The sequence below is a fragment of the Pelodiscus sinensis genome, chromosome 3 (genome assembly GCF_052426305.1).
Source record: "Pelodiscus sinensis isolate ZL-2025 chromosome 3, ASM5242630v1, whole genome shotgun sequence".
Classification (NCBI taxonomy): domain Eukaryota; kingdom Metazoa; phylum Chordata; order Testudines; family Trionychidae; genus Pelodiscus; species Pelodiscus sinensis.
The window spans coordinates 153553793-153569343 of NC_143054.1; the positions used below are offsets into that span (position 1 = coordinate 153553793).

The window sequence follows — 15551 nt, forward strand, 5'->3', positions numbered from 1 at the left end:
TTGTCTCACTCTAAATCCCTTGTTGGAATGCAATGACATAAATTAGAAAGCTAAATTCACACTAGTTGTACAGTAGCAAACACAAGTCTTTTTCTTTGATTTTGTATTTTTTTAAAAGGCTCTTTGTCTCTCAGTTTAAGACAAAAATTCTTTAAAAAATGTCCAGTATATTGTGAGGATGTCACTATGTATAAGAAACACTGAATGGTTATATGAAATATTTAAGTGACTTCATTAATCAAAAGACTTGTTTTGCAAATTATGCAGGGGAGTCAGCTTATGAACAATGGAAGTCCACAGTAAAGTGTATGATACAATGAATTTAGCTATGCCTTATACTAATTCTGTACAAACTACTTCCTTTGATACTTGCAAGCTGCGAAGTCAAAATCACCTTGTAAAAGTAATTATATTATCTTCTCCTCAGCCATTAAAGTATTTTCCTGCTCACTACACATATGTTCAGAGTCTTAGGCTATGACCCAAGCATTTTCTTTTTTCATAGTGCTTCCACTGAGATTTCTGAGATTGTTTTTCGTCCATTTCTGTCACTGATGTCTGAAACATTGAAATACTGAGGAGGCCATTCAAGGGGAATGCGTACATTAGGTTGCTCTAAAGAATACGTGGGACAGATTTAAATCAAAAGAATTGTATGCATAAACACATTGTATATAATAAGGTAGTGTAAGTATATGATGCTAAATAGCAATATATACTTACATGTAAAGTTCAGAGGCTCACAGACTATAAATATGTGAAATATATGAAGATAGACAAATAGAGGTATTCACCAAAAGATGCACAACCACACCCTCACAGCATGAATATATATAAACAAACTGATGGGAATCTTGTAAATCAGAGCCAAGTATTAAAAAAGTCATTTCACAGCTGTAACACCAACAAAATGCATGCAACGGTTATGACCTTGCATCTATAAAAATCTGAAAATGCACTTGTAGGTGTTAGCCATCTAATGTGCTGCACTAATTTTGAATATATATTTCATATATTTGACTCCAAACTTTCAATGATTTGCCTACCAATTCACTGTTTTCTTCTTGTATGGTGCATTATATTTCTTGTATGTTTTCATATACATTCTTTATTGCAAAAATATCCTAGCTCTTCCGATCTTGTGTGGTTGAGTATACATGAATAGTAATCCCTTTTGTTTGATTTTTATTATGTGGAAACCAAATCACTTCACTTTAATTAGTACTGTGTTTGAAAGGGCCGAGAAATTGGAAGTGTTTAAAGAACAATTAAAAAGTTAGTTGATTTCTTAAAATCAATATACAGGCCTGAAGGTATCTTAAGAGTGGCTGAATTTATCATGCACTTTGCTGTGTTCTGACCTACTACTTTGTATTTTAAAGATTTAACTTTTGGGGTTTTGTTTCAGTAAAATTGGTTACCTGTGGGTCCTGGCAGGGGTGCAGCTTTTCTTCGCCGTTTGATGTCTCCCATGCACAATGATCCTAAATGTACACTGGTTTGTCTGTAAGTGATTATCAGAGGAAACCATTAACAAAAGAGGAAAAATGCGACAAACACACAGCTTGTATAATCTTCACCTAAATCAAAACATTCTCAATGAAGATGAAGCTGCACAGTGAAGCCACCAATCTTGTTTATATCGAAACATAATTATGTTTGTTGACAAGCTCTCAGCATCTAAACACAGCATCATAAATTGTTACTGGAATGAATAATATAAAAGGAATGCTTTTTAATTTTCAAAACTGGCAATCTTTCCAGCTCAACATAAAACACTGTTTCTTCTGACAGGAAAATAGCTAAGATTAATTATCTAAAAAGATTACAATATTGTTGTAGGTTATCAATTGGTTACTAATGTGTTACTGTCAGAATGGCATTTATTACAGGAAAAGTATTATCAATTTCTTTTAAGGTAACATGAAGAATGTCTGAGGTAACATGAAACAAAACTCTTCAAAGACATTTGGAATAATAGTGTAATTTTGCTATAAGTAACATTCCTTTAGAGCGGCATAGGTGCTGCTGGCTGCATCATTCGGTGAAGAATTAGGAGACAAAGGAAAAAGAAAAGGCATTCAAGGAGATGTATTAAACATTATAGAGTATCTAAAAACACAAGTCCCAATATTGTGGGGTTTTTTAAGTTAAAACGTAGTGAATTTTGTGAAATCACAAGGTGGGAAACAAATCTAGTAAACTGGTGCCAATAGAATATGTCCCCAAGGTCCCCAGGTTCAGTCTAGAATTTACAAATTTTGTTTTATTGAACATAAGCTCTCTCAAAACTGTTATTAACTGTGTAACAGATAATTATGCAGTATAAAAGAATATCTAGATTTCCAGGATGAAATAAAAGCAAACAAACAAACAAAACAAAAAAACCACCACAAAAAAGGGGATTAAAAATGTTCATAGTGTTTAACCTTTTATGGTACAAAGCCACTTTTTCACATAAAATATAATAATGAATGACTGTTTTTTCACATAGTGGGACTTCAGTGGCTTATTTAAAAAAATAAAATACTGCAATGCATATCCCAGAATAACTTTTTGTGCCACAATTCAGCATTAATTTAATTTTCTGTTTCAGGGAAGAAAAGTCCACGTTAAAACAGCCTGACAAGATTAATTGAAATAAAAATTTAAAATCCAAACTCTTAGTTGAACCATCCTCTATCTTGCTACCATGGAATAAATTTCAATTAGTTCTAAATTAACATTAAAACACTTTTAGCTTCCATGTCATTCATTAATGGTAGTACATGTAAAAAAAAAAAAAAGTAAAAATTTGAATATTGAAATAAAATATAGAAAAAGATCAATAAAGGCAAAATAATTAATCAAAAAGCTCTATTTAAAATGTTATTACACTTGCATGTTTTAACTTGTTTTATATATTCTAGTAAAGTAACCATTTAAATAAGTACATTAACATGATGTGTGTGCTTTTTTTTTTTTTTTTTTAAACCCTCTAAAAACAGAATGGGCTATGAATCCGGTCATATTACACTCGGGAAAACTGTCTTCTTGAGAATGGCTTTAACTATCTTGGTTACTCACTTTACTCTAACATTCATAATGCAATTATCACGCTCAGAATACATTTGCTGAAACTAAGTATCAGAATTCAAATAAAGGAATTCAAAATATTAAAATTAGCAACAGTCTTTACAGCTAAAATATGTCCTCATTTTAGACAGATAAAAAAATATGAAGATCGTTTGTCATTTTTTTTCATCAAGAAATAGGATTACCTAAGAATACTAAGCATAGATCACCAGCCCCCTTTTCCGAAAATCCATATGCCTTTATATTATTACAGGGTCTTTATACTGTAAAAGTCTCCTGACATGTCTCATACTATGTAAAGTGCAATATCTGTATTTCTTTCTCCAGCATTCCTACCTATAGGGGAAAGGGGAGCAAAAACACAAACTAAATCAAACCAACCAACCAACCAACCCCCCTCTGTCTCCACACACATCCAATACCACCCAAGGATACAAGCAGGATGAAAGATAAAAATTAATAAAGTCAGCCAATTGAAACTCAAGACCTGGGCTATAGGAGTAACAGCTAGCTGTGCTTGAGTAATTCTACCCAGAATTGATTATCTGTTATACTGCATTGAGATATCTAGATTATTGATCAGTAAGATTATGGTACTCAGTTCCCACCACTTTTCCTCCAGGCACATGCAATGGAGTTGCAACAAATAACACTAAGTAAGGACTACTTTGTTATTGTTGTCACCCTTCATGTAGAACATAGCAGTTACTTTTTAATTCAAAATCAATGAATGTCTGAAAGGCAGCCTTGTTCCTTCAGCATAAATGAATCATTTGTCTTTTGCAAAGCACAACAATTTGATCAGTAGCCAAGGTGAAAGTGGTTATTTCTTTGCTATGTTTTTGAGGAAAAGCTAAAGGTTTCTCTCTGCTAGAAACTAGCCAATATTCTTCAGAAATTATTAAAGCATCAATTAAGCTTTTTCACATCCGCAGTTCTTTATGAGGTTACCACTAATACTATACCTTTGTTTAAAATTAGATTGAATTTCAAACATAACATTTGTTTCTGTAGGGGTTACAATTTGCCATTTTATATGTATTGTTGATTGAATCATAAAGACACAAAAGACTACATTTTAAAGAGCAAGGGACAAAGAACTGTTCCTAATCTGAGAGCTACAGTTTAGAAAAAGTGATAACTCTTTGGCTATAAACACAAACACTGGCTCACGTATATTACATTTCTAAATTTTAGACGTAGAGCCAACTCTGACCCTCATAGTCTGGCTAGGGTTTCAACAATATGCTTCTTAATATTAAATCACAAAAGCAAGGATTACAAATAGGAAAAAAGCCATTTGCCTGATTTCTCTTTACTTATCCATAGCTTGCTGCAAGCTATAATTTATAAATAGAGCTCTGGTGGGAAACCAGGCATTTTATTAGGAAAAAATAAAACTTGTTAAGACCACCTTGCCTGAAAACTTGGCTTTTGACGTGCTGGTGACAGGGACTGGAGCAAGCAGTGTCAAATGGAATAATTTTAAAGGAAAGACAACAGGAACTTGTCGCCTCATTGTATGCCTTTACAAATACAGGCTTTTCAGAGTATTAGGCCTAGTTAAAGCTGCCCCCTGGATAAAAAGTGTTCCCAAGCAGCCTCAGACAAGCTTGGGAGACAAACAGATGTGACTATGGTCCCTGGCGTTTGGCAAGAACACTCACTGTCAATAAGAAAAATATAAGCATGGACAGGGCATCAGCTGCACAACAGCGGAGCAGGCCTGCAAGTGTCACAGCAGCGGCAAAGTTGTGGCAGAGGGAAGTAAAAAGGCTGCAAAAGCCAGATTAGTGAGAACTTATACTAGTAGGCCAAGATTTTTGTTGTTGTTAGTATCACGCCTCAACATATTAAACAAAAAAGGAACGGAAAACTCTACTGCCAGATTTTATTCCCTTTTCGTTCTGATATACAGTATTTTCAGGGAAAAAGGGGTAATGTTCTACTATAGCCACAGAAATGACATACTAAAAATCATGTATATTAATACAAAGTAAGTTATACTATGGAAAGTGTTGTCATCAATGTGGGAGCAGTCATTTCTAACACAAGTCATTAGTGCTCATAGCTATTTGCTGTAAAGGTGCTTGGTCACTGCTCAGTATCATCTAATTTTCTTTCATCCCCCCACCCCTTTCATTCTGTCAGTTTCCATTCCCATTTTTTCCTCTAGACAATCTTTTCAAGATATGTCTAAATAATACATCTAAATTCCACATTCCATCCATACCATTGCTACACAAACTCTTATTTTTCTGTCACCTCTGTATTCTTGGTAATAAAGTATTTTTAATGAGATATTTCATCTAAAATTACGTTCAGCTTTCAAAGTCCTCTATAGCAGAACAAGTCAGAGTTTGATCTAATCATATCTTTATGGTCATTAGCACCACCCTTTTCTGTACAAAAAGGCTTCAGTTTCACACTGACATTTCAATTCACATGAAGCCTTCTTTGACAGAGGGCCCCTACTTTCCTGGACAGTGGTACAGAAAAAAACTGACCTTTATATGTCATTTCCACTTTGTGTGTTGTGTATGTATGTGTGAAAATATATATATATACACACACACATACACACACACACTAGCGCGTGCACACACACACACACACACACACACACTCAGAGAGATCCTGATTTGTTAAGTGATTATCTGTATTTGTTTTGTGTAAAAAACAAAGTTAAAAAAAAGAAGAAAACTGACTTTTGCTTTTACTCCCCCGCCCCCTACTTTTAAGGGTTTAAGATGCTCCTAGTTGTTCTCACTGCCTTTTCTATTAACAGTCAGCTGAAATTAGAATTTCACTCTAGATTTAGTATTTGCTTCAGACATTAAAAGCAGTATAGCACAGTAAACTGAGCATGAGAGGCCAGCTACTTCTGAATACCAATCCTATTTCTACCTATGACTTACTGTGTGGACTTTGGAAAAATAGACAGGTGGTGATTTCCACATGTAAATAAACAGCTCTCCTCCAAAACCAATTAATCTTCATCCCTACTGCGCTGGGAGTGGGAATTATACCATAGCTACTTCACAAAGGTAAGTTGGGAGAATTAAGTTTGTGTAGCAGTTGTCTTCATTATGCTAGTAGATTTTCTAAGATCTTGATACCAATTCAGGGCTTTTGAACACCATTGCAATTCGCATTACACAGTTCTTAAGTAAATATTTTACATGTCTACTCACTGCTCCAATATCCCTGTTTGTTACCTTACTCCCGTGATGTCTTGCTTTAGGAGTTTTCACTTTCCTCACATGATGTAAGGTTTTGAGATCCACATACTTACTTTTCTTGATGTGTTATAATTACACTTTTAACTGCAATTGTTAACACATACACACCTCATTTCTTCCCCACAGTTTGTTTGGACTTCTGTTTAAATTGTAGCACAGCGTCAATCCATTTACCAGATCACATTTTGTACACTATGACTTGGCACATTAACTGTAAACGATGGCAATCCCCATTTTTGCATTTTAGACATAACTTGACATTTGAAAGTAGCACTTGCTGACAGAGGTAAGAGTGGAAGAGTTTTCATGTTTTGTTTAAAAACATTTATATCTATTGATTTCTGTGCAGCTGATTTGGAAAACATCAATTATGTTGTATGCTACACTGATGCTGAAATAACACTTTAAAACTAATTTTCACAGCATAGTGAACTGATATTACCCAACACCAATCTGTCCATTATATTCTGATTAACAACTTTCATCCATTTGGGCACTGAAATTCTCTGAAAAAAAACTAACATCTATTCTAGCACAGTATCATTGAGTTCCTGCAGATGGCTGTAGAACTCTTCAATTTTATCATTGGATGTTGTAGCTAGTGCATGGCCTTGATAAATTACTAACTGAAGCTCTTTAGAAACAGATTTTAGTAAGCCTGGAGTTGACTAGTCAGGATTTTAGAAAGCTAGAAAGCTTTATTATTAAGAAGAAATGTCATTACCTGTCCATTTTCAATCTCAAAAGAGTTGAGTGTGATTGGAGTTAGAACAATGGGATGACTAACTCATTTGAGGCTTGCAATGGTTTGACAACAAGTTCTTAAAATAGACAATATAATTATGTCATTAGGTGACATGTTTGAGACATTCTTGATGGTGATCTACAAGTTCAATTTCAAGATGAGATTGAAGGAGTATTGAGGAGTTTGAAAGGAATGTACAGGGTGAGTTCATAGGTTCCCTATTACAGCAGGCGATTGTACAGAGAGGTGTGACTTTGCATAAACATCCAAACTTTTGGAATCTTAATAAAAAACTGAATCACAAACTTATGTCAGTCCCACTACCTTATTTAGATACTAAGGTGACAGAAAACTTTAAAATACCTACATGATATAATTTAATGCTGCAAGGTGCCCAAATTATGGTCTGTGGCCCTGAGGTAAGTGATGAAGCAGTTACTAGCAGCCAGTGGAAAACAAGTTGGTCATATTAAGATACCTAAAAATACATTTAAATACTGTCCAGTTTTCCATGTTAGAAACTGCTAATTGCCACAGTTCCATCATCAACTGGAATGCAACTCCCAGTGGAAGGCAGGCATGTAGTCCATAAGGCAGTGAGAACTTTTGCTATGCTGAAACAAAAAACAGGACTATGTAGCACTTTAAAGACTAACAAGATGGTTTATTAGGTGATGAGCTTTCGTGGGCCAGACCCACTTCCTCAGATCAAATAGTGGAAGAAAATTGTCACAACCATATATACCAAAGGATGCAATTAAAAACATGAACACATATGAAAAAGACAAATCAAATTTCAGAACAGAACGGGGATGGGGGGGCGGGGGGGAGTAAATGTCTGTGAGCTAATGATATTAGAGGTGATAACCGGGGAAGCTATCTTTGTAATGGGTGAGATAATTAAAGTCTTTATTCAAACTTAGGCATAAAGTGTCGAATTTTAAAGCACGCTTTCCTCAAAACTGCATAATCTGGAAGTGCTTAGGTGTGGAAAGTAGAAGAAAGCTCCTTATATAGATATTTAAGGAGAAGAAAAAAAACCCCCAAACCCATAAAATTTACCATGCTACTAAAGACTACAGTTAGAACATGCATTTTCCACCTTTCCAAGGTGTGAACTGTAGGGCTGTGTCTACACTGGCCTCCCTTTCGGAAAAGGGATGCTAATGTAGCACTTTGGAATAGGCAAATCCGCGGGGGATTTAAATAGCCCCCGCGGTATTTGCATTAACATGGCTGCCGTTTTCCGGCTTGGAGATAAGCCGGAGAAAAGCGCCAGTCTAGACGTGATTCTCCGGAAAATAAAGCCTTTTCTGGAGGATCTCTTATTCCTAAACCATCTTATTCTTGAAAGTAGGAATAAGAGATCCTCCGGAAAAGGCTTTATTTTCCGGAGAATCACGTCTAGACTGGCGCTTTTCTCTGGCTTATCTCCAAGCTGGAAAAAAGCGGCAGCCATGTTAATGCAAATACCGCGGGGGCTATTTAAATCCCCCACGGATTTGCCTATTCCAAAGTGCTACATTAGCATCCCTTTTCCGAAAGGGAGGCCAGTGTAGACACAGCCTAGTTGTCCAGCATGTGACAAGCACTGCTCATATTCTAAATCAGTAATTCCCACCCTTTTTGATACCATGGACCGGCAAACCCATTCACAAACTTTTAGCAGACTGGTCACAATTTATTTTCATATTTATTATACAAATGATTAATATGCAAATAAACTATTACCAATCTGCCAAAAGCTCCCCTCAGAGCCCCCAGTGCCAGCCCTAGCCCCTAAAGCCCCCCACCCTTCCAATACCCTCAGCGCCAGCCTCTCCCCCTCAGAGCTCCCCACCAGAACCCCAGTGTCACCTCCTGTTTTCAGAGCCCCACTGCAACCAACCCACCCAGAGCCTCCCCCAGTGCCAGCCTCCAATATTATCCCCGTCCCCACAGACCCCCAGTCCCAGCCCTGCCCCCGTATCCTCCTTCCACTACTAGCCCAGGCTCCAGAGCCCCTGGTGGGCACGTCTCTCCCAACAGATGCAGTGAGAGCGGTGAACTCCAGCCCTGGCCCTCAGACCCACTGCGGTTCGGCAGCCAGAGGTCCACAGCCCAGCAGTAGGCTGTAGCCCAGCAGTTGGGAAATACTGTCCTAAATCACTCTCCTTAGCAAAGAAACATTTGAAATTGGTTTAGGATACAAAAGGGCATCGCTGGCTGCACCTTCAGTCCCACACATTTTGGCTGCCTTGTGTCCATTTGAATAGCAAGTGATTGATAGCCCTGGATTAATCAGTGTCTCCCACTGAAATCTATTAACTAGAGTAACGGTTCCCAACCTTTTCCAGATGGGAACACATTTTGACAATTCAAGAAGACTTGGTGACCCAAGGCAATTCAAAAATGGGGGGAGGAGAGGGAGCAGAGCCACCCGGGGAGACACTTGGTGACCCTTTTGAAATGTAATGGTGACCCATCTTTGGGTCCTGACCAATAGGTTGGGAAATCCCGATCTAGAGTTTTCTCTCTCCCTATTCATATACACATTTCATATAGGAGAAGGATACTGCATGTGCAGTATCAGTAAGTGCACAGCCGGAGAACAGTGATTCTGTAGACAAAGACAAATGTGAGTGATCAAAATTGTTTCTGTAGAGACAGAGGATTTGTACCCCACATGATAGTATTGTTGTGCAAGTTTCTCTTTAAAAAAGTACATCTCTGTATCATTTTATTAGGAATACTTTAGATAGATGTCAACCACTACAATTAGATTTGTCTAACTTTAGATCAAATCAATGTCTGAAATCTATTTTGTTGTTTGTCATAAAAGCTATATAGCATTTGTGCCTAAGAGTGATTTGAACAGTCAGTGTCAGCAAGAATTGTCAGAGATCCAAGCTAATTTCTATTGATGTCACTCTGACTGCTGCTTTGTTCTCAAGCAATTTGTTTCCCCTTTTCCTAACCATTACTTTTTGGGGGTTACTTGGTTCCTTTTAGTCAGGCTATAGATGAGACCATGGGTTTTCCCTCTACAGCCACATCCATTCAAAAAACTTATTTCACTGCAGAATGACAGGTATTAGATACTTAATTTCACAGTTTTTAGTAGAACCAGTAAAAGCTGACAATGATGTTTGAAGTAAGAAGCATCACACTTTGAAGACTATGTGGATGGAGATTTTGATTAAGGGCTCAAATATATTTATGAAGATCCCTAATCATTTATATCAGAATCTGTGACTCCGGGGAATGTGGTTCATATGCAGTGGCTTTGCTTATTGGAAATGTGTAGTAGCCAGACTGAACTGGGAGAACTCTACATTACTGTGTCCTGTGTTTATATTTAACACAGTAAGCACTTTTAAATGAAAAAAAAAAAAAAAAAACAGGACTATGTAGCACTTTAAAGACTAACAAGATGGTTTAATAGGTGATGAGCTTTCGTGGTGCTACATAGTCCTGTTTTTTGTTTCAGCTACACCAGACTAACACGGCTACATTTCTATCACTATTTTAAATGAAACAAAGTCTCAGAGGGGCAGTCCTGCTAATCTCTAATGTTAAAAACAATTAGTATTCCCATGGCACCTTAGCGACTAACACAAATATATAGAAGCATGAGCTCTCGTGGGTAAAATCCACTTCATCAGATGAGCTAGACTAGGATTTACCCACAAAACCTCATTATTCTATATACTTTTGTTAGTCTCTAAGTTGCTATAGGACTACTCATTTTTAAATGAACCAAACATTCTTCTAAAATACTAGGAGGCACTGCCCCTGCTTTCTATGCTCGCTAACCCCCCTCTCTGGGGCTAGGCAGTTCCAGCTCCCTCCTGCCCAGGTGCTGGGGAGGCCAAGTTACGGCTGCCAGATGGTTTAACAAAAAATACTGAACACCTCTCTTCCTCCTCTCCCCCGTTAAAACACAAACACACACACACACACACACACACGAAAAAAATTCTGTTAAGAAAAAGAAAGGGGGGGACCAAAGTTGTTGAGGAAAAAAAGGGAGGGACGACGACGCTGCGCCTTTAAATGGCCCCACGCTCCTCGCTCCCCCGCCAAACGTGGCAGGGAAAATTGTCCCCGTCGGACTTCCGTCCAAAGGAAACAGGAAATACTGGACATTTCACATGTCCAGTATTTTGTGTGTTTTTTTTTTTTTAAACCGGAGGGGGAACCCGAATAACGGACAGTCTGGGCAAAAATCAGACACCTGGGAACCCTAGGCCAGACCCAAGTGTGGCATCCCTGACCTGTCCCAGCTCTCTGCACAGCTTGCTCCCCCTCCTGGTTGTTGGGGGATTGGGTGGGATGAAGCTTGCAGCCAGTGGGGGGAGAGAGGCTAGAGAGGACCAGGGACCAAAACCAACCTGGCCCTGGCTCTTCCCCGCCCTGGCCAGGGTCTGAGATTGCCCTGGTTCTTTCACTTTCTGCCCCCAGAAGCTGAAGTCGCCATGGCTCTTTCCCTCTGCCCCTGCTTCTTTGGGATTGGCATGAAGCCAAGCCAAGCCGGACCCACTCTCCCCTCAGCTGCCAGGGAGGGCCTGGTGCTGAGGCCACCCTGGCTCCAGCTCTTCCCCCACCTGGCTGCCGGTGAGGGTCCGAGGCCACTCTAGTACTTCCCCTCCCCGCCAGAGGCCGAAGCCATCCTGGCCCTTGCTCCCCCACACTCCTGCCTCTTTACCCCTTCCTAACCACTGGGGAGGGGGGCTGAGGCCTGCCTGTGCCTCTGGTGGCAAGGGGGATGGCCTTGCAGCCCTCCCCCATCAATGAGGGGGTAGGGCGTGTGGCTCCCAGATCCTCCCTGGAGCACCGGGGAAGCCATGTAGCTGCTGCCTTGCCCCCAGAGCTCCAGGGAGACTAGGGATGCCGCCCCATGTCCCTGGAGCTCCGGGGAGACCTAGGTAGCTGCTTGGCTGCTGCCTGCCCCAGCACCAAGGAGGCCAGGCCTTCGGCCCCAGTGATGGAGGGAGGAAGAAGGTCAGGTGGCTGAGGGGAGAGGGGCTGTGGGACACAGAGTGACATGATGACATCACTCTTTTGTCCGGCAGGACATTTTTATATATATGTAAAGGTATGTTGGGTAAATTTGTATTAAGTAAGGTCGTAAACAGATATTGTTTGACCAAAATATATATTTTAAAACACAGTTCAGCCATTTTAATCTACCACAAATTAAGTATTTGGTATAATGTGCCACAATTAGCAAAACTACATAAAAAATATTGAAGATATCTCTAGCACAAAGAAACCAGTGTGAAAAATCAGTATTTTAAAACCAAAATAGCAAGAACAAATAAGCATTGTGAACAAATGGCTTACCCACATGGAATTAGAAAAACTGATACAATGTTAAATTCATAAGTTGGGTATACTTTCTCTATTTGCTTTGTATTTATATTATCTAAATCTTAAAGTAAAAAATCATTCCTGGGTTGCAGCCTCCCATGCTAGTGTTCAGAAACTCCATACACAGTTACAAACAACTAAAAAGAGCTTACTTGTTACTACTAAGATGTGCAACTTCTTGACTAGGCAAGTGCTGCTTTAATTAGGATTGTCTGTGAAATTTACCAAAAGTGTTTATACCAATCTTTTTTAATTAACAATAAAAAGAAATTGGCACACTACATACACAGTTAATTGTATATATTATTTACAAATACAGAACATTCATTTCCAACTCTCATGAGGATGAGAGGGTACTTCCCAGGTGTTGTTACTAAACCCTCCAAAACATCTTAACAAACCAAACAAAAACCACAAACCAAAACAACAAATACTGTTCAGGTGAAATAAAAATTTCACTCTAGATTTACTTAGTCACTTTACAAGCTCTGAAGCTTTCCCCTCACACTCTGTTACAAGAATGGCATCACTAACATAACACAGATTGCAGCAGCTACTGGTGTGAAGTCCATTACATTGGGCTTTCCCCCTTTTTATTAAATGTTAAACAGATGTGATAGTAGCATTGTTCTATGTCAAACTCCTTTTGTAACAAGCCAATATGTTCAGAACACAACTTTAAACATAAGAGTGACATTTGTTTTAATGGAGTATTAGTGCAATATAACTATGAAACAGTAAATATTAATATCTCTTGTCAGTGATGTAACACGTGTCTCCACAGTGTCTTTTTCTAGCACTTCTGAGACTTAATTCAAGTTCACCTGAATGAAGCAAGTCTCTAATTGGCATCACGTTCAGCAAATCAAAATGGAAATGAAGTCCAATGACACAATATATACCACAGCACCCAGTCCCCAGAGATCAATGGACTTTAACTGTGAACTGAGAGTCTTTTAAAAAATCCATAATAGAGGTTTACTGTCCTCAGAAAGGATAATGCATTGTTTTTTCTTCTTTCTAATTAGTAATTTAAGCATATGTTCAGCATTTAACTCTAAATGTTTGCCTTTTCCCCAAGCTCAAAGACAGCTGTCCAAGATGTGAATGCCAGAAAACATTTAAATATCAACATCTGTTGAATTATGTTAATTTAGTGTAATATAATTGGGCATGAGTTGGAACTGATCAAAAATATATGAATTAGACAAAGGCAAATCCAAACCAATATCTTGGTGTAAAAACACGTCAACAAAGAATGCTAGCAAAGAAAAGTTCTGTTTCTAACAATACTAGAATAGATCATTCCAAGACTGTAGCTTTCCTCACAAAGAAATAGTACCATTTTTACTTTTCATCATGGGAAATTCCATTGTCTACAATACCGGAACCTGTTGAGACAGAAGACTTAGAAGTGATTTGTAAGGAACAGCTCATGTTGAAAGAATGATCCTTAAAATGTCCTTAAAAGGGTATTCGATAGCTATGAAGAAAAATCTAGCCTCATTTAATTTTTAAATTGAAGAAATGAGATCTGCTCTATGATCAAGAGTTCACTCAACTGATTTTAGATTTCAGAATTCTAAATATAATATATTATGATTTATATTAAGTAACAACCAAGAAAAGATTAATATGGTTCATATTTAAATATCTGTAAAATGCTGTTAGCAAAGAGATTATGTTATTGGAGTGGAATGTTGTTACAAGATACTGGTCTCCTGCTGTTCCAGAAATTCCAAGGCAAACAAACCCTTTTGCTTTAACCAGGAAGCAGTGATTCTTAAGTGCCAATATTCTTAACATGAATTTCCATTACATCAAAGTTGTATTTACACTTTACACTGGTGGTGTAATTCACATCTTAAGGAGACATACGCCCATTAGCTCTCAATGAGCTAGCATGCTAAAATTCGAGTGTAGGTATAGTGATGAGAAGAGTTAGTTTTACTCAGACTAAGTGTCAGATGTTCAAAGCTGCTCAGCACTCAGCTGTAAAATGGCAAGTATGACTGAAGGACTAGAAGCACTGAGGAGCTACTTGTAAATTCACAGTTAAAGCTGAATTGAGTTTTATGCTTTCAGCAAGAATTTAACCACTTTATTATATACAAAGATGAGTTCAGAGCTTCTTTCCCCAAATGACAGCATGTTTGCTTGGTAAAAATCTGACAAAATTTATTCGGTGCCCAACCACATCCACTAATTTATAGGAGTTACAATTAATTAAAAATTAAGAATCCAGTATCAGACTACTTTTACTTCTCATGTACTCTTCTTAATGGAAGCACAGACATTGATCAAAGTTTCCATATAGTTACATAATTGAAATATTATACATGGGCCAAGATTTTTTTTTTTTTAAAGGGAATGTTTATTTTTACTATTATTCAGTGGAAAGCGTCTCTTACAGCAGTACCTAACAAATAAATATTCTGCTACAGAGAATTCCATGAAAAGTTACTCTCTCGCAAAATGGCTACAATCTTCTTTTTTTCTGACCTATCTGCCACAAAGAGAGTAATAGCCATAGATAGCATAACATGCCACCATTCTCTGAGGGTGACACCATGAGGAAAAAATATAAGGTCTTAAAAAAATCATTCATATTTAATCTGCAACTAGAAATACTATTATGTATAAAATTGGTTGAACCTCTCTAGTCAGACACCCTCGAGACATGACTGGTGCTGAACCAGAGAATTTGCCAAATCACTGGAGGTCAATATTATCTAGCAGCATTACCAACACTTTCACTATTTACTGGGCTCTTAGAAGACATTTAGGGGTAAATTAGAGCTACATAACAGCACAGAACATTACAGCCACGAGTCCTGGCTCTCAAACTTTAAAGGTCTGTAACTTGGCCACACCCAGGCTAAGTAGACATCTGGTTAACTAAAATCATGCTGGACCACAGCTGTTGCCAGACCAGTGTGCACCAGACTGGAGAGGTTCAACCTATATTAGATGGTTATTGCATAATGTCTTAAAAGAGGTGGTGAGATTCTTAAGAGTGCTTTAGATGTTTCTATCTTAACATACACCATTTATCTCCAACCTTAATTTTCAATTTTCAGTATTTGTAGTGTATTTGGAATTACAGCAACATGCATAATTTTTATACTTTAAATATA

At 37.9% G+C, this 15551-nt stretch overlaps 1 protein-coding gene across 2 annotated transcripts in view; it reads right to left on the reverse strand.

The window, feature by feature from the left end:
- The window catches only part of GPATCH2 (G-patch domain containing 2), a 182469-nt gene that overhangs the window by 16481 nt on the left and 150437 nt on the right, over positions 1-15551 (reverse strand). For both annotated transcript variants that reach the window (XM_006137344.5, XM_075925203.2), the window contains one exon: positions 1422-1504. In XM_006137344.5, the coding sequence (XP_006137406.2) occupies positions 1422-1504 (83 nt within the window). The remainder of the gene's footprint in view (positions 1-1421; positions 1505-15551) is intronic.